The sequence below is a fragment of the Sinocyclocheilus grahami genome, unplaced genomic scaffold (assembly GCF_001515645.1).
Source record: "Sinocyclocheilus grahami isolate Dianchi unplaced genomic scaffold, SAMN03320097.WGS_v1.1 scaffold1025.1, whole genome shotgun sequence".
In the NCBI taxonomy this organism is placed as follows: domain Eukaryota; kingdom Metazoa; phylum Chordata; class Actinopteri; order Cypriniformes; family Cyprinidae; genus Sinocyclocheilus; species Sinocyclocheilus grahami.
Genome location: NW_015506204.1, coordinates 181,815 through 193,842, shown reverse-complemented (window position 1 = coordinate 193,842; position 12,028 = coordinate 181,815). Strand labels below are relative to the sequence as shown.

Genomic DNA, 12,028 nt, shown 5'->3' with positions numbered 1-12,028 from the left:
ACGGTGAAAGCCGATCCGGCGATCCACAGCACTAAGTTGATGTATTCCTTCAGCGACCAGCATGGATCAGCTCTAGGCATGACGAAGCGGATATCGTCCTCTTTTGGAAGGCCAAACAAAGTAGTTTCGCTTTCACAATGAAACACACAGCATCTCCACAACATGGTGGCTGCGGCAACAACAATACTACAGCGAAAATAAAAGTTACGCCTTCTTTCTTTGCGTGAACATTTGGGCGGTGTTATGCAAATCTTCCCACACAGTGATGTAGACATGTGGGGGCGGGTTTAAACAAGGTGTTTTAGGTAGGCGTGGACAAGTCTTAACTTTTATAAAGAATATCTCTTTGGATTTGAGACTTTAGTCTTTGCATCTTTACAGATCTTCTTTATGCACCAAGAGCTTGTAACACTCCAAAGAGAAAGGAAACATTTAAATCGCATCATATGACCCCTTTAAAACCATTTTTATAGGTTTAATGTTATATTAGCAGCTCGGAAAATGTTAATTTGACTAGAAACACCAGAGACCGGAAATGTAAAGCATTGTTCCAGTATAAGTCGGGCGAGACTTCGGCGTTCTTGAAAAAGGTGGATATAAACATTGTATTAAAAATATCTAATGAAAGTAATAAAATAACAAAGAAACACGTTACAGGTAACAGATCAAGTAGCCGATTTAATGCATTTACGCTGCAAGACTTTTTCAGATTCAGTACTGCATTTTAATACAGTTTTCACTCCTGAAACTTTGCAGTGTGTACTTAGCATGGAAAATATTTGTTTTAATTATGAATGGGTTATACCAAGCAGCAACCTTCCAGTCTCTCTCTTGAAACTAACATGGAAGTGACTTAAACTGCAATTCATCGACTGGCCACTAGAGAAGGGAGTCAGTCCCATGCAACTTCACAGCTGAAAAAAATATGTTTACAGCCTGGTTCAAACGTGGTTTTGGTCTATATAGCTAATTTTGGCCTTCATGACAACTGTGAGGGGGGTGAATTTATTTTATAACTCATCAGTTTAAATTATATTAAGCCTTAAAATTCTGCATAATTAAGGGTGTGGCCACTTGAATGACAGGTGGATTGCTGCTGTTGTCACCACCGTCAAGCTAGGCGGGCGTGGTTTCAGTAACCATCTCCACCTACATCCCGCCTTTTTGCCCATTTTCGATTATCCAGGAGTGACACGCTGCCAAGATAGCGACGGCTGGCTCTGCCCACGTTGGGCTTCAGAAATGCTCTTCAGAAACCTATGGGTGACGTCACGGACACTACGTCCATGTTTTTATCCAGTCTATGGTTTATACACAGAAAGTGAGCAAGACACTCTCTTACAATCAATGAAGCTGATATCAGTTCAGTTCAGCCACAGCACAACCCTTACGAAAAAGAAGTTTATTCAAGTGTGCTATTAGTATACTTCTTTTAAACAAAAAAAGTTTAGTCTACTTTTTCTGTACTTCGCAGAAAGGGGCTTTATGTTCTTCTCAGAAATATACTTAAAATGACATTTAAGTATACTTGACTTATACTTGAAAAAGTCTAAATATATTTGATCTACTGTATACTTGTGCCCCTTGAATCTGTGTTTTCATTGTTATACTGTAGGGGGCGCTAGTACACATTTTCTGTACAAAATTTCCAAAAAACACAAGTGAAGAAGAAACCGAAACAACAGATGCTTCCACATGTAATCTAACATGATCATACATAAAACAGCATCAAAACTGTGTAACCTAATGGAATAAAATGTCGACCAATGAAGAGGTACTAATGACTGTCAAGCTTTGGGGTGTTGATCGACTCTATCTACGTATTGATTATCATTCTGAATCCAATTCATAGTCTTTTTTTTTTTTAGCTTTTTGTTCAAAATGTTATTTCTTTATTTTTTATGAAACTTACCCACATTCAGGTGTTTTGAAATAGTACACTTACAAGTATACTACTAGTACACTGATATTTGTATACTTACTACATAAAGTATACTTCATAAAATAAACTTGAAGTATACTACATTTTGGTAAGGGAAGCTCACTGACTGAGTGAAAACTCCCGTTATAATAAAAAATATTCAGTCTATACTGCACAATGAATCTCATATTTACATTGTGTTTATACTTTGTTGGTTATAGCAAAACTATTCGTGAGAAAGCAGAGCTGCATGCTTTTAGAAGATATATTGTCTACATTTGTCACATGTGTGAGTTTGTTGTGTTTGAAACGGCTAGAGTCCGGTAGTGTGTGATCCTCAGTCATTTGATCCTTAGTGTATCATCATAGTCATTTACAAAATCATATGTATATGATGTGGAGTGTGCAGATTTTAAAAGTCATGTAGTTTATACCAGGATTTGCAGGTCTTAGCTGGTTTAAAATGGTGTCTGAGCCAGGCCAAGCTGGTGTTTAGCTGGGTTAACCTGGGCAACTATCTAGTTTCCCAAGTGACCAGCTGAAAAGTGTCCACAACCCTGCTAAAATCAGTCAAAAGACAATTTTGACCAGGTTCGGAGACCAGATACAACCAGCTTAGGCTGAAACAGGTTTGTCAAATCCTGCTCCTGGAAATGTCCTGCAAAGTTTGGTTTCAACCCCAGTTAACTCTTTCCCCGCCATTGACAAGTTATCTCGTCTTTTACAAGAAAACGCTTCCCCGCCAAAGGCTTTTCGTGTTTTCACTGTTATACACTCGGGGGCGCTATTACACATCTTCTGAACGAGTACAAAACCTCCCGAACAAAAACACAGGTGAACAGGACGGAGAAACGAGCGATCTCTTATGTAAACAGATGCATATGAAAAATAATGCAAATCATCAGCAATAGACAGCATATAAATGAAAACTGCATAATGTTACAGAGTAAAATGTTGATCCAGGAAGTGGTATGTGTCTGTACAAGCTTTGGAGGTGTTAATGGAAGCGATTTACTGGATTTATGCTTTGATAATCGTATTGAATATTATCCAGATGTAGTTTTTGATATTTTGATAATTTTGCTCAAAATTAAGCATTTTTTATGAAACCTACCTATATTCAAGTGTTGATAAAATAAGAATGCTTTAAGCTAGAATAAAACAGATTTTTTTTTAAGTACAGGCTCTGATCTTTACTTTGGTGTATTGCATATTCAAGTATTCATACAGCAAAATATACTGGAGGCCATCACATTTTAATGAAAATCATCAAAATCACTGGTGGTGGCTGGCAACTTTTTTCAAAAATACTAGCGGGGAAAGAGTTAAATACACCTGAAACAGCTAATCAAGGTCTTCAGGATCATTCGAAACTTCCAGACAGGGGTGTTGAGGCAGGTAAGAGCTAAACTCCACTAACTCTTGATTGGGCCAAGGTTTTTTTTTTTTTTTTTTTTTCAGTTGTAGATGGACTTGAAATCATCCCTGCAAACTCCCTAAACCAGCTAAACTGGTAATCAGCATAAATGTCTTGGGCCAGGTTTTGGCAGGTAATGTCTAAGAGTTGGTCAGGCTGGACTATAGTAAACAGCTCAGAAAAATATGTTGCAATATAAACTGGTCCAAACTGGTCTACGGTGCTTTCTTCACTGATTTAAAAAGCGAAATCTTCGGAAAAATATGCACATAACCAAAAACCTGACAATCCGATATAGTAATGTGAATAATGTACCAGTGACATGTAAATGTAAAGTTGTTTGTATGTCTTTGATGTATGGAAAACAACTAATATGACAGTGTGCTGCGTAACATTTAGAGATTCGAAAAAAGAGGACTTTCATGAAATGAAAGAACCATTTGTACGTTTGCATGTGACATCTCAATCAAAATGATCCTCACCCAATCATTCTGTCAATCGCTTACGCTCTTTTTTTCACCCCATGGTTCTTTCTCTCTGTATAGAGCCATTGCTTTTCCCAAAGATGTGACTGAATGTGGCTCACTAGGCAAGGCAAGGCAAGTTTATTTATATAGCACATTTCGTACACAATGGTTATTCAAAGTTCTTTACATAAAAGAAAGTAAAAGAATCATAAAAAAAGAATCACAAAAATAATACAAGGAATTTAAAAACTTTGAAAATGGTTTTAAAATAGATTTAAAATGAATTTAAGATAGTTAAAAATAGAAAATGTTTATACATAAAATACAGTGCAATCATTTCGGGTTGCATAAAATACAGTGCAATCATCGCACAATGCTCATTCAATAAATGCACAGCTAAACAGATGAGTTTTGAGTTTAGATTTAAATGTGACTAATGTTTTAGCACATATGATCTCTTCTGGAAGCTGATTCCAACTGCAGGCGGCAAAATAGCTAAAAGCGCATTCCCCTTGTTTTGTGTGGAATTGTAATTTCTAACTGACTCGATCCTAATGATCTGAGTGGTCTGTTAGGTTTATATTCAGAGAGCATATCTGCAATGTATTTAGGTCCTAGCCCATTGAGTGATTTATAAACGAGTAAAGGTACTTTAAAATCAATCTTAAATGTAACTGGAAGCCAGTGTAAGGACCTGAGGACTGGTGTGATATGCTCAGATTTTCTGATTCTAGTCAGAATTCTGGCAGCAGCGTTCTGGAGGAGCTGCAGCTGTCTAATGGTCTGCTTGGGAAGGCCGGTGAGGAGACCATTACAATAGTCTACCCTGCTGGTGATAAAGGCATGAACAAGTTTCTCCAAGTCTTGACTGGAAACAAAACATCTAATTCTTGCAATGTTTTTGAGATGATAGTATGCTGATTTAGTTACTGCTTTGACATGACTACTAAAACTAAGGTCTGTCTCCAGAATCACACCAAGATTCTTGACTTGATTTTTAGTTGTTTGACCCCTAGAGTCAAGGTATGCATTCACCTTGAGAACTTCATTTTTGTTTCCAAATGCAATGACTTCAGTTTTCTCCTTGTTTAACTGAAGTAAATGTTGGCACATCCAACTGTTAATTTCATTAATGCATTGGCAGAGTGAGTCAATGGGGCTGTAGTCATTTGGTGATAAGGCTGATAAATCTGGGTATCATCAGCATGGCTGTGATAGGCAATTTGATAGACACTAGTGAGTCACTCTCAGTCCGTACCCAGAAGTGGCTGTTCTTCACTCTCAGACTGCTTGGGTTAAGAGCCTAGAGTTTAAACCTCTGGTTCCAGTCATAACAGAATTAAGAGCCTGTACCGAACTCTCACAATCTCTATCTGCACTACATCTGAGCTGTCGGGTGAAAAATTTGCCGCCGTCTTGACATTGAGAGTAATCGCTTCTCACACCAATGACCGCTCACTGTGGCTGAAGACAAATGTGCCTGACGCGTACGTCAATTAACACTGGACAGCAGCCGCGTGCACCCTATGCAAAGTGTGTTTATAACTAGATTACGAGAGGGAGGGATGATGCCTGTAATTACTCATAGTTCCCGTTGTGAGCGCAGCCAATGGTCGGCCCGAGAGGTGGACGCTGGGTTAATTGTTTCATCACTCCCGCCTTTCTGAGAAGTGCTCTCTGATAATGGCCCCCACACGTCCCCTCATTCTGTCACCTTTCCACCCCTCCTGCAGCGTAGCTGATGCAGTATGTGGTATTTTCTGCAGATAGTGAATGAGCATGTCGACACTGCTGGATCTGAAGAGCAGTGTGCTGAGGCAGGTGCAGAGGAGCCAGTCCCTGAGGACCAGGAGGGAGCCACCGGCCAGCACCAGCGCTGGAGGGAGTCCCCCGACCCTCGCACGCCGCTCTGGCACCATCGTACACAGGTGAGTCTGCACCATGAGAGCACACTCTCTTGAAATTAAGGCTTCCATTACAACGTAAAAGGATTTTACAGCCTGATGCTGCTGAACTCGCTTCTTTATTCACCGGTTCTAATATATTTGTACTTTAGAAAGCTTCTTGCTACTTTATAGGCGAAGTGGAACACAACCCAGGATTGAATACCACTGCCATAAAGCACCAGTTCAAAGATTTAGGTTTTCTAAAGAAGAGAATAGTTCTAATCTCCAAAGAACCATGAAATAAATTCAATTTGTATTTGTATGTATTGTGCTTTTTGCAATATATTGTCCCAAAGCTGCTTTACAAAAGAATAGTGCCTTTCAAACCTCCCAGAGAGCAAGACAAAGGTGGCAGTGGAAAAACTGAAAATGTTAAGGGAAATGGGGAAGAAAGCTTGGAAAGGACCATGGCTGTGGAGGCCCACCTTTTCACACTTACACATGCGTACAACGTTGGCAACACGTTTATACAAAGCATATTTTGTACAAATTTAAATGAAAACAGATGTAATGCAGTCAAACATATAACATAACATAACATAATAAATATGCTAGTGTACTCTCAATAGCTGATAAAACTCACTTTTAGCAATTTTATCATTCAGAAGTTTGGGGTTTGGGAATTGTTTTAAATAAGTTTTAAAAAGTTGTGCTGCTTAATTTTTTTTGTGGAAACTGCATAACCATAATTGTAAAACTCTTAACTTTTGATCAATTTAATGCACCCTTACTGAGTAAAACTGTTCAATTATTAAAATAATAATAATAATAATAAATAACATAAAACTTACTGAACCCAAACTTTTATAATTTATTGCACATTTAAAATTTATCATCTGCCTAAAAGCAGAAGTAAATCATGGTATGTTGGCGTGTACTTAATTTCATTTCCCAACAACCAAATTGGTTGCTGAGGAAGAGGCTGCAATATATTCATTTTGAAAATGTCTTTGTGATTTTCGTCCACGATCAGCCTGTCAAGTGAGGCTTTCCCAGGTGTGTAAACTAAAGGCTGGTTAAAAGGGATGAGCACATTGATATGTCCTATATCCCAACCTGCCTCAATATTATACTTCAGTTCAGAAAATAATTTCTTTAACAATCATTATTTTACAACGTGATACAGTAGAGGTTAATACATTTAACAAATGGAGGGTAGGCTAATTGTTTCAATTGTTCTTAAGGTTTCGAGTTTTATATTGATCTATCAACTTCTTCCAGATCTTAGCAGATGGTGGCATGACTGTCCATGAACAGGCAAGTGACTCATTTAGCTCTTGAACGCCTACTATATCTATAGTACATTCATGCTTTAAGAATGACTGAATCTCGACACCTTGCTCTATCACATTTCAATCATTGTTAAGAATTCAGAACAAGAAGGCCTTTGTGTGGATCATGCAATAAAAAAAAAAAAACAGGAAGTCCTCATAGTGTCTTCATTCAAAGTAGGTCTTATTTCCATGTTTCACCAGCTTTGAGTTCATCAAGGTCACATGGAATTTTTCTAATTGGTTGTATATAGGTTAATTATATGTTGTTTTTTTTAAATATAATTTGATCCAATTTTGTTTATATTTTGCATAACACTTTACAATAAGGTATTTTTAGTTGAAATCAGCTAACAATAACAATAAGCAATATATTTGTTACAATATTTATTGATCTTTGCTAATGTTAGTTTATTGTTCATTGGTAGTTTGTATCAGCTCCAGTCCATTAAATAATATTGAAACAATTTTAAGTATAAATTTAATGTAATAATGTATCAGTAAATGCTGAAATGAACATTAACTAAGATTAATAAATGCTTTTTAATGGTTAGTCCATGTTAACTTAGGTAATTAACTACGAACCGTAGTGTTACTATATTTTGTATGTAACAGCCATAATATGTCATCTCCATCATAGAAATTGTATAGAAAATTTTACTTTTTTTTTTTTTTACATTTATAATAATTGTTAACTACTGTACGTCCTATTAGTAGCTACACCAGAAAACCAAAATGGTTGCTGAATACAGTACATAGAGGGTTGAACAGAATATTATTTGTTGTTATTTTGTCATCACCATACGATTTTCCGTCTGACTGTGGTGGCAATTCAGTAGATGGAGCTGAAATCCACTTTGAAACATATTGTAGTCTCATTCTTAATCTCAAACATTTGTGTATCTGATGGTGTTGACCCATGTTTAATGGTAGGACAATAAAAGCACATTGTGTGAGAATATGGGAGAAACAGCACTAAATGAACCTCTGAACTTAGATCAATCCAAAATAATTTCTCTTTGCAGGAACATACGCTTGTTTTTCAGTTCTGTTGCCATTCATGTTCCATATCTCCAGAATCAGAGCAAGGTTTCCCTTATTTTTTGCTATTGATTAGATCAGACGGTTTGTAATAGCTTTTTTTGTCTTGGTAGTATCTAATCATGCACACTAATTTGAGCTGATCATTACAGTGAATAGGAGAACATTTTATTTTGTATTGTCAAGCCGACCGCAGACCGCAGCTCATACTAAAACACAGAGAGAGCAATTTGTCATCATTTTAAAAGGAGAAAGAGGTGAAGGGATTTCTCCACCACAAGCTTTTTATTGAATCACATGATTGCAGATGTGTTACATGCCTTCTGGTTATGTACTTCTGGTCTATAAGTGAGTATATAGCTCTAAAGAAAAGGAAAAATCTAAATGTTTATTGCTTATGGCGCTACTGATTATAAGGATGCTAGCTTGATAGTTTTGGAACCAAGAATATCTTGTTACATTTATCTTTCTTTTAAAAGTGATTATTTGAGCCCATGCATGACTTGAAATGAATAGAAATATTTAATGTATTGTAATATAAATATACATATTGACTTTTCAATCATTCACAAAATAATTTTGATTTAGAGTCTTATTGCCATCTTATTAGCACAGAACATGACAAAGGACAAAAATCAAACAATAATGTTAAATTATAGATTCAATATTTTTCATTCTTAATGATCCACAAGAATGCTGACTTTCACAACGACATGAAGTAGCTGTTACAGTTCGGCGCCATGTTTACTTGAAATAATCACCTTGTAGGGAAACAAACAGCAGTTGAATGTTGAAACAAACATTCATGTGGCTGTGACAGTCATCTAAATGACCTGGTTAAGAGAAAGATCTTGTATTATGATGCGCCCACAGTACACTGTGGAAAATATGAGGAATACGGTTGATTGGCGGCAGCATTAGAAATTAGCGTAATCGCATGCAGTATGACCTGAATGGAATCAGAGGTAATGAGCTCCATCCAGAATTTTATTTCCTGTTGTGTGGTTGAGCATTACTTTTATTTTCTGCATGAACTCGGCGAAATGATTTTTCTCTAAATGTCACCTTAACCAAAGGATGATTATTGCATACTTAACATTTAATTTTGCTGGGCATTCGTCTGATTCATAAGTGCCAAGCCGTATTTTTTGTTCTGTGCCTCTGAAGTCCAGTCAACGGGAGGCTCCTGCATTCATACGCTTGTATCTGTGTGTGTTTGTGATATGTCAGTAAATAATTTACTTTTCATTTTTTGTTTTCCAATACAACCTTTGAAGTCTGAATAATGAAAATAAACAATATTGCTAAAATAATAAAAAGCTTCATGGAAAAGTCTGTTTCCTAGCAACATGAACATGGACGGCCAAATAAGCTTTGTGCGTATTTGTGTGTGTGTGTGTGTGTCACACTTGCATTCGTATAAGTCACAGAAGTTGTAATAATCCATGCCTCCCATGCAATCACTTTTCAAGTAATAACAGCACAGGAAGGTTTAAAAGCTTTGATTGGAGACGTAAAGCCAAGCACAGACGCAACGTGTTCATGACTTTTAAACAGCAAGCTTATTGGTTTTCAGCAACACCCAGAGTAAAATATTACAGCTCAGCGGTTACTGTTTATTAGCTTTGTCAGTTATGTATCAGATGTGAATGAGACATGAGGTAATCTGACAGCGTTGCATTCAACCCTCCATCAAACGCCTTCTCTCATCGTCTCGCTGGTTAGCCTCTGGTCTACCTGTGCGCATTCATGTGTTTTGGAGGAGGCATGGCTTTGGAGAGTGATTTGTTGGGAGGGTGGGATCTTATGCTTTCAAAGCTAGCTTGCTATTGCTAGCCTCTCCGAAATCGCCTACCCTACCTTTTAAATTCCTGAGGAGATACAAAAACAGAAACAAATGTGGCATACAGCTACAAAAGTATTCAGATAACAGAGCTCAGATCATTTAGTTTCGAAGGAATTTGACATTCTGAAGTGTTAGGGTTAGGGTTTAAGAGTTTATATCGGAATATCTGACTTTTGATTGCATACTTTGGTGTCTTGGGACAGTTTTGACACTGTGAAGCTCTAGAGGAGATGACTAAGGTCTTTTCCCAGGAGACAAAATCTGAAAAACAGGCAGCTTAAATGGGCTCTATAAGCAATGCTTTTTGAATACCACACATAAAATGTCTTCACTACCTGACAGATATCACTGAATTATATCACTACCTGTCTCTACCTGACAGTACTAGGAAATAGCGAGAGAAGCAGCCTCTGAAACTAGCCAATCAGAAACGGTCTCTGCCTGTCAGTTATTTTGCATGGTTGCCAAGGATTTCTATAATACCTCAGGGAAGTCTGTGATTTGAAATCTGCCATCTGTGCTCATGGGACCATAACTTATTTGAACCAATCACCTGAGCCGTACATCTCATGTGACTAATCACTCTGGAGCTGCTCATGACAACATTGATTAGCTGATGGCAACACAAGAACAGGGAAAAAGGCTGCATGCAAAAATTGCATACTGTCTGTGTAGATATTTCTTTTGAAAAAGTGCATACTTAGAGACCTTTAAAAAAGTATGTTCTAAATAGTATGAATGTTTGTAGTATGAATGAAATCCAGATGTACCACATCTGTCATGTTGTAATTGTCATGTCACCTATCAGCGTCAGTTGTATCGCTACACTGCTATTCACAAATCCTCTCCTGTGGCCTCATGGGATAATAAAGTATCCATCAGATGTGCACTTCATAATCTTCATAAGAGTAGGTCTTCCCGGGACCTTTTGTCTACTGTTTCATGAATGCTGTGAATTCAGACATACTACTTAATCTACTATATAGTATGGAAGTATACGATTTTGGATGCAGCCTAAGTATTTCACATGTTTAAGAGCCTTCAAAGGAATCAGAATTGGTAAAACTACTATACTGTAATGAATTATTAAATATTATATTGTCTACTATAATACATTTGCAATTTTTTGCAACATGAAGTCATGATGTGATGTGGCATCTGTTTTAGGAAACTAAATTCAATATATTACATATAATAATAAATACTAAATCTAAAAATATACAGTCAACTCCACCTTCATGCATGCTTTAAAGTTTCAGCTAGGTTACAAAGTGACATATCGATCTTCCATTGGCCACACATGTGATACAAATTCAGAAGGGTTCACTAAACTTGAACTTGAATGTAGTGAAATTCGCTCTTTCACATTTGCATGAGAATGAATGGAAGTCAGCTGAACAAAAAGTGTAGGGTTACCACCCCTTTACAAGGCCAAGATAACCAGCCCAACCCTGATCCTTGGGATTTGCGGACATGTTTTTGGAGGTTGGGATTTTGGACAGTGAGTGTGTTCTTGAAATGAGCAAAATGGTGGAAGTTAGCAAACCGATAAAATTGTTTGCGGCACCTTTGCACATCTTTTTATGTCATTGCCATCTATGAGAATCAACTGAGATATTAAAGCTATCTAATTTGTGCTTTTTCTTTCTCATGGGTAAGTACAAAATGGTTTAGACAGTCCTAGAATTATCAGACAATGATATAATGTGTGGCCTCGTTGAGAGTATATTAATATGGATGTATGCGGACTCAAAGTGTCATCCCTAATTCATCTCCTGAGGGAATCCCAGGAGCGCTCTGTTGGATATCTGGGGGCGCAGGTATCTAATGCTCACCTGCTGTGATGGTGTTGATAAAGAAATGGTCTGGAGTGCTGTGGGCTTGATAAATAATGAGAGACGGGGGGGCTGGAGCTCAACCGAGGGGGTCTGACAGCTGTATGGCCATACTAATGCATTCCCCGCTCATTCCTCCACACTCTGCTCAGTCAGGCAGGGCAGAGCAGGAGAGATGGGCGATATTCCCGAGGTGCTGCACTCTGCCAGCCAATCCTGCATTGAACGGGCTATCATCACCATGACTACTGGGTCTGGAAAATTAGCAAGTGGCAGGGGTCCAG

At 37.6% G+C, this 12,028-nt stretch overlaps 1 protein-coding gene across 1 annotated transcript in view; it reads left to right on the top strand.

Moving 5' to 3' along the window:
- LOC107565767 (BAI1-associated protein 3-like) overlaps positions 1–12,028 on the top strand; it is a 48,910-nt gene that overhangs the window by 9,459 nt on the left and 27,423 nt on the right. The window contains exon 2 of the mRNA XM_016251041.1: positions 5,572–5,733. Coding sequence (XP_016106527.1) covers positions 5,579–5,733 — 155 coding nt within the window. The 5' untranslated portion in view covers positions 5,572–5,578. The remainder of the gene's footprint in view (positions 1–5,571; positions 5,734–12,028) is intronic.